Source organism: Anarrhichthys ocellatus, unplaced genomic scaffold (assembly GCF_004355925.1).
Source record: "Anarrhichthys ocellatus isolate YVR2014 unplaced genomic scaffold, GSC_Weel_1.0 scaffold62, whole genome shotgun sequence".
NCBI classification, from domain to species: Eukaryota; Metazoa; Chordata; class Actinopteri; order Perciformes; family Anarhichadidae; genus Anarrhichthys; species Anarrhichthys ocellatus.
Genome location: NW_022280092.1, coordinates 1226466 through 1242434, shown reverse-complemented (window position 1 = coordinate 1242434; position 15969 = coordinate 1226466). Strand labels below are relative to the sequence as shown.

At 41.9% G+C, this 15969-nt stretch overlaps 1 protein-coding gene across 1 annotated transcript in view; it reads right to left on the bottom strand.

The window, feature by feature from the left end:
- Positions 1-15969, bottom strand: part of pitpnc1a (phosphatidylinositol transfer protein cytoplasmic 1a) — a 35404-nt gene that overhangs the window by 9397 nt on the left and 10038 nt on the right. Inside the window, exons 2-4 of the mRNA XM_031872146.1 lie at positions 3728-3876; positions 1293-1381; positions 488-495 (exon numbers count right to left, since the gene is read on the bottom strand). Of these exons, the coding sequence (XP_031728006.1) occupies positions 488-495; positions 1293-1381; positions 3728-3876 (246 nt within the window). The remainder of the gene's footprint in view (positions 1-487; positions 496-1292; positions 1382-3727; positions 3877-15969) is intronic.

Here is a 15969-nt window from a genome sequence, read left to right as displayed (position 1 = left end):
CACACACACACACACACACACACACACCACAAAAAGCATTTATTTATGCACTTCATTCTCATAAAGTTGAATCAGTATGCACGGTATTGAATTGCATTCAAGCACACAGCAAGGTGAACACGTGCCCTCATTCAAATGTCAAAAGGCTGAACAGTCTGAAACATTTCCAGGAAAGGAAAATGATTAAAAGACGGGAACCTGCTAACGTAATATTGGAGCATATTGCAAGACGTTGTATCCTAATAGACTACAGTGTATATATACCCTGCATGCACTACAGGTGTGAGCAGTGTGACAGATGGCGTTGCAAGACATTTCTATGTCACGATTCAAAGAACCATGAATTCCTGCAGCATTCAGGAATTGTAACCACTTTCCCGATTAGCTCTCTACACCACAAAGATTAACATGTCAGCTTTTGGATCAAAGTGTTTTTTTTTGCATGTGTCATTTTGTGCATGGGTGCAGACACATTGAGAGTACTCACCGTGTACTCTGACCATATTCCCAGCAGAGGCCATCAGTGTAATGGGCAGAAATGGGAGGAGTGTGATGAGGGTGCAGACAGGTGGAAGAGAACAGAGGAATGAAACAGTATGAGAGAGATAAGAAAAAAACAATTTAGTTCAAAATGGACAAAGGACCATTAAGCCTCAGCAATAGCACTTCAGTCTCAGCGATAGTGTTTATGAAACAGTCTCATAAAAGTATTATGGACATACTGCACACACAGGAGCGCTGCACTTCCCTGTGCAGCTGCTACCATGTTGTTTTGCATGCTGCAGTGCTTCCAGTTAGTGAAAGTTCAACATAACCACAAGGCAATGTGATTTCCACAGGCTGATGATAGTGTATTACCTGTCAGTATTTTTTGTTAAGCTTGTGTTCATGTTTAGCCTTCCGTTTGACCATTGATCTTTCAGTTAAACCTGCCTGTCCTCTCTCCATCACTTCCACTCTCCCAAATGACCTCCGTCTCCCCTCCTTCCCTGCCCTCTGCTCATTGTGGATTCTGAATATTATAGAATATTGCTTCTATATCTCTTTGCCCTCCAAATGATCCCATATAATGGCTGCCAGCAGGTGAACGGAGCCATGATTGTAGAGGGCTGCAGAAAATGGAAATGTATTTGTGTGTAAATTGTTGAAGAGATCTTTCTTTAAAGAGACAGGGTTTTTTAAACCAATGCTAATATTTGTGTATAATATAGTGTCCTTTAGGTAATAATGGTGGGACAAATTTAGCACATTTGAGATAATTGTTGCACAAGGATGTGTAGTTAAAGCTTTACCTGTGACAGTGTAGGGGTAATAGTTCCAAGCCTTCTCTGTGACATAGAAGATTTTAGGGACCACTGCTCTGGCCCAGCTGGGCAGCTTGCTGAAACACAGAGAAAGAGCGGGTGTATTTGTAAACTGTAAACTTAAAAAGTTAGAGGACTGATGGTACAAACAACTTGCTGTACAGTAAAAGTAGCCCTCTCTGAAGGTGTCTCCACTCTATTCCTTTCACCCAGAAAAAGCAATGACAAGCATCCAGCTGTTTGGAGCCACGGAGGCCATACAAAGCAGCCAGGATGGCCCCTGGGGAAGTTAATTACACTGATTAGACGCTCCACCCTGCAGTGGAGTTTCACCGGAGCCCGACCTGTGATAGATAGAGAGAGGGACATGGAGGGCGGAAAGTACACAAAACTAGCTATTACTCAGCCCAAATTGATTCTAAGTGCGGACAATTGCAGCCGAGTAGACGGCACTTTATTGGGCGTCCAAGCAAAATGCAAACGATTGCTGAGGAAGAGAAACAACAGGGGCCAAACATTGCTAAGCTGGAGGGAACATTTTGAAAGAAATGCACGATTTCACAGGTGAAAAGACCAGATTTCTGGGACAGCGATACCTTTAACAATTGAACAGTACGTCCAGAGTAGCAAGAATGAAAATTGAGTGCAGCCTGTCTCATTATTGGGTCCAATCAGAAACATCACTGCACTCCAAATCACAGTTGGTTCAGATTGCTGCTGATTTTCAGCCAATCAAGCGAGGTAAATAGCACCATGATTGGACACAACGCCAAAATTCAGCTATACTAAATTCCACTTTCAGGATAATTCTCTTTTACACCAGCCTTTGATTATTTTTGCTCCTACATTATCACCCTCGTCCTTATTTTGTGTCTAGCAGCTATAATTGAATGTGGAAATTATACGGAGTCCGTACGGACCATCGGGAGGAGACGGACGCTTCCCTCTGGTCTCTCTCCAATGGACTGTCAAACAGCCAGGGGAGTGTGCAGACACACCAGACTGGTCACATGTCCTCACACTGCCTTAACTACAAGCCACACACATACACACACACACACACGCGCATAGACTGCAGCTATATCGTGGTAACAGGTGGTCTGTGGGTGGAGAGAGGCAGGCGCGGCGTCCAACAGTGACTGCTCAAATTATCCATCACTTAAACTGACCTTATCTCCCTCTGCCCACGCACGCGCGCCCGCGCACACACACACACACACACACACACACACACACACACACACACACACACACACACACACACACACACACACACGACACTAAATCTTCCCGTCCTCTGAGTTTGTCAATGACACTTCACATTTCCCAAAGGCCCACTTACTTGTCACTCCTGACCACGAAACCTTCCCCTCTCTGCCTCTCACGTTGGATCTCTCCATGTGGCTCTCTTTTCATCTCTGTCTCATTGTCTTACTTTTGGGAATGAGTGACCCAGTTGTCTGTGACAACAGTATTTGATTCTGATGAATGTGGACTTACTCTTACCTGTCATTACATCTTTGTAGACCTTTATAACATTATAAAACTATATATGAATGCCGTGAACGGGGCAAGAGCACTGAAGGGCCCATTAACAGTGCGATAGTCCTGTTAACACACCACCAGGCATGATCTCAGCTATAAATACTCCCGACAATGTCACCAAAAACGGCGCAGCTTCGTAAAGATAGACGCTATGGCAGCACTGTATCAGACTGTAGGTGTACCTGATTCAAGAGCTTTAACATTCTTCCATCCATTCTGTTTGTTTATCTCTCATCCTTCGCAATCGTTATGGATCCAATAAGGGAAATCACTGAAGTACTGAACCAGACTTTCACCTATACTCGTCTCATCAGTGTACTCAACAAAAAGTCCAACTCTCCTTTATATTCTGTCCACACTTATTTGTTTACTGCTGTAATGCTGCACAGCAACATTGATGCAGGTGTGTGATGAGGGGTTACATTCAGAGCAAATTCACAAATGAGAATGAGGAGACCACACTTCAGACGACACACAGAGAATTCAACCGCAATCTACATAAAAGAAAATGAAATAATCAGTTTCACGCTCTAAAAAAAACCTAACCAGATTGTCCCCTCTGCTTTTTGCCTGAAACACAACAGTAATTTCATAGTAGCCTTATGATACCTACAATTTGCTGTTGATGAAATAATCATGTCCTATATGTGACGACACATACTCAGCTATTTATTTGAATAAGACAAATGTTGACATGAACACATCGTAACATATCTATGGATTGCAAATCTATGTCTGCAAGGACTCTCCTGATATCTTCATCAGCAGCTGCCTAACGAACGCTGACCTGTGATAGAATACTGAGGATCATTAGTGTGAAATAAAATATTTTTTATTCATATTGAACATACGTTACATGGCAAGAGGAAGACACTCACTTGTTGAGGTAGATTCGTTTCTCGGTGAACTGGCCCGATCCGTGCTCTGGGTCCTCGTACGGCTCGTTCTGGACCACCTCCACCCCCTCCCCACGCTCACTTTGTTCATGACTGTGTTTACTGATCATATACAGCTGGCCAATCCGGTACTGAAAGACAGACAGGAGACAAACAAACAGAGGAACCTTGATGTTAGATCAATTGTTTTATTGAATCTAGTGAGACATTTAAGGCAGGAGGAGGTCATGCCGACATATTAGCAACAAACTGTCCTTATATGCATCTGGAGTTCAATTCTGATGAGGCAACTTTGAATGGAAACAACATGCTCTTTGCTTGAAGACGAACAACTGATTTAACGGAATAGTTTTAAAGCAGCCATAAAAATAAACACAGAAGGGAAAACACCAGGGTTACTGCTTTCACTGAGTGGTCCTGACACCTTGGCATAGTTGCCATAGGGGAAGAAAGCTGGGGTATTATGAGCTGTCAGATATCAGGTCAGGACCTATCAGGACAACAATAGTAACACTAGCAGCAGCAGCAGCCAGTGAGGTGACCCTATACCACGGCCCCTTGGGGCACATTAGTCAACACCCACATCTTCCTCTCATTGCTGAATGACCCACTTGGCCCAAAGACGATGTCACTTTGATTGGCTGGTTCGTCACACTGCAACTATTTTCCGTACATTTGGAAAACGACAAGCATTAGAGCGAGAGTGCTCCAGGACGGAGATTTCCGACTACTTGTGGGCCTATTTCCGGGCCGGGGGAAATAGATATGGCCTTGATGGCGACTTATGCCACTCTGCTGGAATGCCTAGGGGTCATGTAGGACTCAACTGCCACACACACACACACACACACACACACACACACACACACACAGACACACACACACACAGACACACACACCCAATGATAGCTGTGTTAAGCTCTTGGGGAAAGAAAAAAAAGGACAAGGACTGCCTGGGATGTTGACTTGTGACTCCATATCCAGCCACAAAAAGCAAGGAATGGAGAGAAGAGAAATTGGATAGTGTGGTGGAAAACAGCAAAGCCAATGTGTACCCGTAAACAAGCTCAGGGTGTAACTTCTATCACAATGCCAAATTTTTCCATCTGCCGACCATGAGAGAAAAAGCAAAGGGCTGAGGCAGAGTATTCCTAGCTGGAATGTTGATGGCCGTACGTTTCTGACTGAACAGCTGTTGGAGTCGGGCATAGTTTTTCCGCTGCAATGACAGTCGCAGGCAGGAGGAGCCTGTGTTTAGTCACACAAACACATGACACACATACAAAGCACAGTGGCAGTGGATGATTTGTGCATGCAAAACAACAATAAGGAAGAAGAGAGACAACTTAAAGCTGCTCTAATCAATATTACTATCACCAATGGATCCAATGATTGTATGTATGTAAAAGGGGTTTGAACCCACAGAGAATTATCAACGGTAGTGACTAGCTGGTGGATATTGTGGAGCTTTTAGCAGCTGAAGAGCCAGATATTTCACTCAGGAGTTGGGGGAAATCGTAACAAAATAAAAAGAGAGTAAACACAAAATCTATTATAGAATGATAACATGTTGATGTTGAAATTAAACTACGCAGTTTTAAACATTTAGATCTAGTGTTACTACTACTAGAGATCTTTGTTGAACTGCAATATTATTATAATATGTATGAAGAGATGGACAAGGGCCTAGAACATCATACACATGCAAAATACATATTGTGTAAACAGCATCGACGGACAAGAATAGCTGTCACAAGGTGAAACTAAACACCAGGGATATACTAAGGACATTACATGAAACTGCTGTATACTGCATAGCTACTCATCCAAAACATTTGAGACCCATCTTTGTCCCTTTGTTTGCAAAAGGGAGTTAGTTATTCAAAGGCGTATGAATCGCCGTAATGAGTTGACATTACTTTGTAATTAACCGCAGCATTACGCCATCATTTGTTGCATATTTCATCTGTATTCATACGATTCATTATGATCGAGAGTGAGGAGGTCCGTGACTTTCAGACAGCTAAAAGAAGAAGAAGGATGAGGTTGTCGTACAAATCAATAATTGCATTTCCAGAGATCCCCGTTTGGGCAAAAAACAAAGATGAGAAGTGGTGTGAACAGCACACATGAATCTCCCTGCTATAGATGAAAAGCATTAAAGGCAGAGTAACCACTCGAGGGGACCTCTGAATGCCACTCTGATCACACTGATGGCCAGCAACAGCGCATTAACACTAGGCACCATCTTTCATGTTTCCCATGGCTCATTCAGGGCTCAGACATATTGTGTAAACACGCCAGCTGTGATGATGTTCTTCCTACCTTCCATTGTATTGAGCCCCTGTGGGCCGTCTACCTGATGGCTGCAGCTGATGAATGAGAGGCTGCTTTCATTGTTGTCTTTGTAAATCTTGCTCTAATGACTAGGAGGGAGAAGTGGCCCTTGCTCAGTTTAGAGTAGCCATGAATAATCTTTTTTATCTCTTTCTATTCTTCCCTAAAGAAAGTAGAGCCATCGGGTAGGAACAAGGGCTGACAGCAGGGAGAAAAAATGCTTCATCGATGGCTCGGGTACCGTTTTTTCCTCTTCCACCTGTCATTAGATTTATCTACACATTCAATTTTCTTTATTTCCTTCTATTTTATCCTCACCCTTCCTCTATGTCCCTTCCTCTATGTCCCTTCCTCTATGTCCCTTCCTCTATGTCCCTTCCTCTATGTCCCTTCCTCTATGTCCCTTCCTCTATGTCCGTTCCTCTATGTCCCTGCCTAATGTCAACCTTTCCTTTTGTAAACACCTCTTTTCACTCTCTGCCACCAAACTTTGCAAAAAGTACCTCATTATGTTGCATCTGTTAAAGCCACATACAGTTCAGTCACTTTCAGCACTCCGTCCTCTGTATCATTAACTCTGGTTATTACTGGTGGTTGAGAGCTAACATTTTTATTCATTTTGTTTGTCAGAGGGAGACTGTCTGGATGAGCTGACCCAAGAAAAATATCATCCTGATGTTGGCCCGACTTCTTCCTTACTTTCAATCTCTTTGTGCAACTCATCCGTTTTCATTTCTGTCAAATATGAAGCTACAGCCAGCAGTTACCTTAGCTCAGCACAAAGAATGGAAACAGGGGTTGGTTATATTTCATATGTTTAATCTGATACAAAGACTGGAGAGTAAAAACTACAATTCACTGTTACTGCCTCAAGCCCAGAAATGGTCCCAGACATAACCCACCGTTAAATACGGAATCGTCCTTTTCACACAATAGTTTTTGGATGGATTTTACAAAAAGAATGTTAAGCGTGTGGTAGGTGCTGGTAGACAGATTTAGTCTTCATTTGGACTAGAGCTGCAACAATTAATCAATTAGATGTCAACTATTAAATTAATCGCCAGCTATTTTGATAATAGATTAATTAATTCTCTGATTCCAGATTCTTGATTCTTTACTCCTTTATGACAGTAAACTGAATATCTTTTAACGAGACATTTGAGGACGTCATCTTGGGCTTTTGGAAACACTGATCAACATTTTCCACCATTTTCTGAAATTTTATAGACCAAATAACTAATTGATTAATCAAGAAAATAATCAACAGATTAATCAACAATGAAACTAATCGTTAGTTGCAGCTCTACTTTGGACAGAGCAAGGCTAGCTGTTTCCCCGTTTCCTGTCTTTGTGCTAAGGGCAGTAGCCTCATCTTCAATGGCCAAATGTGAGAATAGTCCAAACCGGAGACGGCCACGAACACACTTCATTCACTGCACACAAGTATAAAACAAACATGAACATATCAAAGCACCCCTCTGTGCTTTTACTCTCAAAAAGCGAGTTCCGAAATGTCAAACTTTTACTTTAACAAGCAGATGAATGTAACAATATCACATGACGATATCAGTTCAAGGTAATGGCAGCAATGTCCTGGTTACATTTAAATGTAGTCCCCAACACATAGGAATTAATGAAACACATCCTGTTCTTTGGAAATGATTTAAGTATATAAGTATTTTCTACAGTGCATTAAAGAAACATGCTGGTTACAACTAAAACATGCAACCGAGTCGCCATGGCTTGATAGTCATGTATGAAAAGTAAAATAATATTTAAAGATGAAAGCACTGAACCAATTCTGTGATCAAACTGTGTCGCATACTGCCTCTCTGTTTTAACACAACAGCAGGTGGTGGGGAGCCGTTATTGTGCTGCAGCCAAGGAGTGTGTTAGTGTGAGTGTAAGATAAGACTCCTGACAGAATGCACACACACACGCACGCACACGCACGCACACACACCCACCCACCCACCCACACTTCTGCATATAAGACAATACTGGGCACAAACTGGGCACAACGCATACATGTAATTAAAATTCAACCAGAGACAGAGTAATTACTGCTTTAAGCGCTCTGTATTCTTGGATAAATGATTGTGCTCCTGTTCAGACAAATGGCTTCTGCAGTTCGATGTTCCCTTTAGGATTGTGTGTCGGGGGGGGGGCAACGGATCATAAAACCCACGGTTCGTCTTGTATCACGGTTTTCATTCACGGATCGAAAAAGTTCTAAATGTAATCCTTTTACTTTGTTATAGTCATCTATCGTTGTTGTTGACATAAAAACACAGAAAAGATTGTATTTTATTGCAAAAAAAATATTGGAATTAGCAGTTTTATTTACATATCATAAACTAGTGTTAAGAAGTTAAACATGTACTAATTTGTTCTCCAATATCTATTTTATATTAACATCTCCTTCAAACAACTGTATATATTCAAGTTTCTCTCCCAAAAACTACAAGATTACATTTGAACACACCGTGATAACGTCATAATTTACCTTCACCCAATACACATATTTAATGTACAGAGCTGAGCCAGTTTGCCCACTTTTATTGTTTGGCTATCAGCTAACGGAGCTACACACACAGCTGACTGCATCACCAGCGATCTGCAGCCAGAGACAGTTATTCCATGCCTTTTTACTGAGCATCAACCTCACGTTTACGCTGGTATTGTGGTAAAAAAAATAGACTTGAATAGACGACTGTGAGACGGAGCTGAGAAGCAAGCATACACAGATCCGGTGCAGACATCTGAATAGACGAAAATGAAAGTCTATCTATTGCGTAAGACCAGCGAGTGAAAAACAAGTCTGATACACTTGGCTACTAGACGGTTATTTATTAAATAATAAATAAAGTTTAGTGACAGTGAATACTTCCTTTGTCTTTATTAAATCGGATGTGATGTGAATAAATAAGAGTTTTCATTCATTTTAGGCCATATCACCAAGCCCTACGGTATCTTTTAACAGCTTTATTTATGAAGTTGTATTCCCTCTGTTCCTTCGCAGATAAATGTTTGTGAAAGCCATCCTTGTGGTATTATCTCGTCTGCCCATATGGTGGATGAATTATTCTGACATCTGAGGGCATCTGCTGCTGTGAGAAGAGGGGTCTTATTTGTTTACGTTGGCAAAGGTTGATCCTAATTTATCAAACCACATGAGAACACCAATATTTCAATACTGGGAACAATGTAGCAGACGAAGAATTAAAAAAATAAAACATCCACCTTCCTGCCAACAACAACCAGTCCCCTCTGTGTCAGGAGAGGAAGGTTGCTTCCCCATAACGGACCAAGACTAATACAAACGCATCTTTTAATTATCTGATCCATCATGAATATACTCAATTTGAAAACAGACAATAGAGATACAAAGGAAAGCCCGCTGAGCTTGTTAAGGTACAGAACTTATGTTTCAGCTTGGTCGAAGTACTCCTGTGGCGCTGCTAATGCTAAACACATACACATAACACACTGCTAATATCACCAGCTGAACTTAATCAAGGCAATCAGTCAGTCGGAGAAAGAGGCACACAAACACACATGCATATGTGCTTGTACTAACGAGAACACAACCCCCACCCGCGACTACACATCTAACCTGAATACTTTCCTGAACACACACACACACACAGCTGTTTCAGCAGAAACCAGGGCATGCTGTTGAGAGCAAGTGCATATGACTGACTGTATTTGCTCCACTCACGCTGATTCAGCAGAATGTGAAGATGAGCATTGACTCCCTGTAAAGGTTTGATGAATCCACAAGCCATAGCATTGCGGGTCACACAGGCAGCATAGGAGGATGCCAAAGATGGCAGCAGGCTCAGCCGTGTGTGTGTGTGTGTGTAGCCAAAACACGAGTGTATGTCGTGCCACACGTTGTCGTTTCCTAATTCCATTGCCTTACTCAAGAACTCAGTCAGTCAGAGCAGCATGCAAGAGCAACAGAGCATGACAGGTCTGAGAGCAAGATGACCGAGTGTCAGTGTCAGGACGAGTAAGTTCAGATTCTACCAGAGTACACCTTTCACATTTTGAGTAGAGTGAATTCATCATGAAGAACTTCTTCTGTCGACATGTATAACATAGATGGAGTAGACCACATACTACCCTATACAGCAGTTGTATTTTGTGCTTATTTAAGGGAAAATAAATAAAATATAAACCTCTGTTGTAGCGTCATAAAATCACCCATTAGATGACCTACAAGAATTTCCCAACATAACATATTCTGTGTAACTACCACATGGTTGACGCACAGCAACAATATCAGAATTTTGTACAGATATTGGTTTTATGGGTTTGAGATTTTCTGCCTACTACGCCTCACTACAATAGAGGGGAATTGAATTTTTATCACTAGGTGAAATGCACTTGCACTTTAGTTGTGGCAACAAAGAATATGTAGTGTCCGACTGCTAAAATGAATGGACTGAAGTGGAAATGGCACCAGCCCTGATCCGCACAGCGAGGTCTTCTTAAAGCCACTTGCCAGGAGCAAAAGACTGCATTACATAAACCATGTCAAAGACGTGTGGAGAAGCATCATTTATTAATACTGATGGCTGCCGGTGGGAGGGAGCCCTCTCGTGTCGCGCATCCATCTCCACCCGTCTTCTCATCCGGCATCTCTGCAGTGTCTGAGGTCACTGAACCAAACATTACATAACGTCAAGATCACTCACTACGGATCACACCACTACCCTTCATCTTTACTCCCCGCCTGGCAGCACACTGGGTAGCCTACCGAAAAGAGATGTGCTCATATGCATACATGTACCAGGAGAGAGAGAGAGGAAAGGGTGAGGAGAGGATTGGATTGAGGTAGATTGGCAGAGAGAGGTGAAGATGGCGACAAGGAAAAAGAGAGCAGTGCTTCAGAAGCAAGGTGTTCAAGAAACTGACAGACTGTTGGAGCTATTACATAACAGGACTAGACTGAGGGCAGCTGTTTCCCTCTTGCCCTGCCCACTACTCCTGTTCCTCTTCCCTTTTATATGATGCATGTCACTTTCTCCTTCAAGCTTGCCAACATTTCTTTGCTTCGCAGTACCAACTGTTTCCTCCCCTCCCTGTCTTTGCCTCTTGTCTCCATGCAGGGCGGAGAGCATCATTACGTCAGCCATTCTTCTGATACTAGTGGATGAAAGCATTTCACCCCTTTTACCAGAACGCAACTCCTTATTTCAAGCCCTACGATATCACCTTTGACAATATTTCAGAACCAACATCACATTAGGCCTCGACTGGGCTGGCAGCGGCAGCAGTCTATAACCGTGAAGCTTTTAAGGACTCGTTGATGCAAGACAAATGCCTGCATGAAAACAAAATTAAATATTATCGGATCATAATGCATGTTGTGTGCGTTTACATACAATTTACATTTATATGCATTCATATATGTCACTTACTTATTAACACTTGGTTCTCAGATTAATCCTACTAGCTTTGGTGATCTATGTGGTTAAATATCTATGCATTGATTGCCATAATTGATCCGAAATAATGACATCCACATCATCCTCAGCCGTACTTTGCGTTTCACACTAATTAGCACGCAAGCACGCTAAGCTAAACTGGTGAACATGGTACACATTATACCTGCTAAACATCAGCATGTTAGCATGCTCCTTGTAAGCATTTTAGCATTCTGATAATAGCATTTAGCGCAACGCACCGCTGTTCCTAAGTATAGTCTCAAAGAGCCACCAGCATGCCTCAAGACTTGTGATCCTTAGACGTGCATGTTAAATCAAAAACCAGCAGGAGATCAAGTGCCTTTTTTGGATACTGAAATCCTAAAGTGCAGGGAGTGTAACTGGTGAGAAGGAGCCTGAAAGATGGGATCAATCTTTGTGTGAGAAAAGGGTGAGATTCCCACACCCCAGAAACTCTGAAGACCCTACGGTGACACCATGTGAGCTAGCAAGAGAGAACAGTCAGAGAAAGAGCAGAGATAAAGAATAGTGAGTCACAATTCAAGTTAATGAATGTCAGCAAATTATTTTTGGTTCACTGTCAATTGGTGCTGTTGGATTCAGTTCATTTCTTCATACAAGTCTGTTTATTAATGTCCTTGGCTTCGTTTTAGTACGATGGACCACACATACGCACACCCTCAACACAAAACAAACAGTGTTCTCCATTGTTCTGAAACACAGCTAAAAGATAGTCACATGTACCAAGGCCAATCTTTTTTCATGTTTTTGCCATTTTTCTAGCTTAAACAGCAGAATTAATGAGCAAAGAAAACATGATTTGACAATCAGTCGACTATGAGGCAAGGCTTAACCAATCAGATTCGACTATGTGAGTCTTAGTTGGGACACTCCTAGTACACACACACACTAACACATTTTGGAACTGTTGTGATGTTCAGGTGACACACAAATAAAAAAAAAATTGAACTGAGATCACATGTAAATTAGAGATTTCACTGTGCCACCCAAGGATGTGTTTAATCTCGCTCCCTGCAGAGTTTAATTCACAGTCAGTAAAAAGCAGGAGTAGGGAGAGGACAAAGAATACGCCCAGCCCACGGTGGATGCTGAGGTGTGACACACATTAGTAGCAACGCAGATTTTTGGTTAGTGTCATTTGTGTCACAAACATAACATGCATATGTGGGCACACACCCAAACTCTGAAACACTGTTTCAACTCATTCTGGTGCTGTTTGATGTGCAGCCGACTGCAATTTAAGAGTAATTTACTCTCCCCGCATTCTTTTTTTGTTGAGGAAGAAGCAGGTGATTTTATTCCCAGGCCTCGCTCAGTTGGTTGATAAACAACTCTCCCTTCAAGTTACATAAGCCTTTTGTCCTCTCTGTTCCAATCCGTGTTTTGGTACAACTTGAATTTCAAGTTGCTTGGGGAAAACCATCTCATTTATTATGCATAGAGAGCGAGAGCGCAGTGTATTTTTTAAAGTACTTTTGAGACGGAAAGAGAGAAGAAAAAGTGAGCACGAAAAGTAGAGCAAGGGAGAAGGAATGAGAGAGAAAAGGATTGACCACAAGCGCTCTCTTGGTTTAGTCTTGGATACAATATCAGCCTCTCCATCTACTTTCTATGACCTCGTGTTTTATCTGCCTTGATGGAGCCGACTGTAACTTGGAGACGCTACGCACCCTCACCGTTGATGGAACAGCGTAAGCAACTGCAAAAAGAGAAGCTTGTTAAAAACCCTAAAAAAAGTCGTCATGACATAACACCAGCAGTGACAGGTGCAGCAGACCTTTTTTAAAGTTTGGAAAAAGTATGCCATACATGTGCGTTTACATACGCAGTTTGGCAACGGAAATACAGCGTAGTACAATAGCATGTCAAGCTATGAAAGGGCATTAACTACCAATGATGAAACCTAAACAAGTCAATTTTCCAGATCGGTGTGCTGTTAGTGAGTGGATAAAATACATTATCAAGTGGCCCAATATCTAGTGGCAAGATACATGTATTTGGTGGAGAAACCTAGCGTGTAACGATATACCAGCCAGACATTACGAGCATACAAGCCACTCATTCTTCTACGTTATCGCTGGTCATGCACAGAACGTCAAATACCATGACATACTGTATAGACTCTGATTTGTAAGTTTATTTAGTTTTAAAATGGGCACTACAAACACAAACATTTTTTAACAGTCCAGAGGTAGTCAACACATTAGCTTGGAGCCATAGACTGCCGTGACCGTGTTAACTTGGTACTCTCAGTGTGATGTGTCCGTGGTTGATCGTTGTGACGGCAGCTGTTGAAAACATGACCGGAACAGGTGTCCTGATAAATGCCTTGAATCAATTTTAATTATAAACTCATCCGTGTTTATTTGCTGCGCCAACCATTTACATCAGTTGCTACGAGCATTACGTACATTATTGATGACATCGGCAGTAAGAGGGTGTTTAAGGGCAGGGGGGCTTAGGACTGAGCATAGAGCAGTCTTTACGGAGTAGGGCAGTGCTGTGGGAAAACAGAAGCTGGTTGTAGAGCCAATATATTTGCAAATGTTAGTTTTTTCTGTTCTTGGAAAAACAGGGTGAGGGATAAGCTGAGAAAGTGTCGCATGAAAGAAACTGTGAGGTGTGGAAAAATCTGAATTGGAATAAGCAGTTGTTATTTTTATCAACTCAGTCAAATAGTGTTGTTTGGGAGGCTTGGTTCAAGACAGCAAAAGCAGTGGATACTCCTTTTTGAATAAACACAATAAAATAATATGACCAAACATACTCTCTGTACTATTGCAGTTCACTCTGCTTAGAAAAAGGAAGGTACTGTAGTTTTATAACGATCAAGGATTTCTGGTTGGGCAACAACACTGTTTTTGGGATGCGTACACTTTATTCAAATTTCGTATGATAAAGCTAATTAGCTTATGTATAGGAGTGCAATCAGTACAAGTACTCATAACCAGAAAGGGATACAGTTTGAATTGACAGGAATAGGACAATCTTATTACAACCAAGTAAGACGGCAGTGCTGTAATTTCCCACAGGTACAGTACATTCAGTAGAGAGCAGATAAAAAGTAGAGGGTAGTACAGGTACCCGTTATCTCTGATTGGGACTTTGTCGGGTCAGCTAAAGCAAGAAAAAACCTGGCTCTGTTGAACGCGCTTTGTGGTAGGTTTGCTCTTATGCTAACCAGTGGTTCAAATAAGGGGCTTTCATTTCAGGCAAAAACTTTCTTCAATTTGTGACTGTGGCCTTACAGTTCAGAAAGCAAAAAAAAGGCATTTCGTGATGTCACAGTGAGCTTTCACTACCAAATTCTTTGTGCCAAATTTGAAGAAAATTGCACAAGGCGTTCCTGAGATATCATGTTCAGCAAAATGGGACGGATGTGAGGTCACAGTGACATTGACCACCAAAATCGGATCAGTTCATCCTACAGTCCAGGTGGACTTTTGTGCCAAATTTGTAAAAATTCCTTCCGGGTGTTCCTGAGATATAGCGTTCACGAGAATGGGGAGCCACGGCTGCAAGTCACAACACCGCAATTACAAAGCAGTTTGGAGAATAGAGAATAGCTCCAGATCCCTTGGGTCTGCGAGCAGAGAGAAAAGGATCCATGCTGCTGGCCACCTGCACCAATGACACTAGTAGCTGCCCAGAGACGTTGAGTCAGAGAAACCAGGCAGGAACAATTACAAAAGAAGAAATATCTTGACAGAAAGTGTTGGAGAATGGCGTAATCATGTCCCACAGGATGAGAGGGTTATTATTCCGTTTGAGCGGGTGGTTTGAAAAAAATATTCGTCATGTAAAAGCTTCAATACCTCAAACCAGTCTTTGTTTGTGTGCTTGCCCTCATGAAATAAGTCAAAGAAAATCTTGATTATGCTTGGAAGAAAAAAAACAAGCTCAGAATGAGCTCAGCTCAAAATGTTTGACACTCAAGTGAGAGGAAGTGTTTTTGTACTTTCTGATAAAAGCACTATTTACATGTCGAGGGAAAGAAGGCCAATTCGCTTTTAAATGCTTTAGAAACAGGTGGTCCTCACAATCTTCATTTGAGTATGTAATTTGCTGGCCAAATCGAATAATGTATAGTATATATGACGTACATGCATCACGCACCTACTGGTTCCATTGCCATGTTGAAGTGCTGAACTCTCTATCGACGTAGTCACTGAGAAAAGCTGTTCACCAGTTTATTAGGTTTGTCAAAACACAGTACAAATCATTAAAGGTGTGTGAAAATGTAACTAAAATAACTTAATGTGAGGAGACAATTATTAATTGAATTAATTGTGTGCCCTTTAGTAAACTCTCTTCCTCTGTGTCTCAGGGAAAACAGTTGGCTGTGTGGGTCAATTGGTTTCAAACACACACACACACACACACACACACACACACACACACACACACACA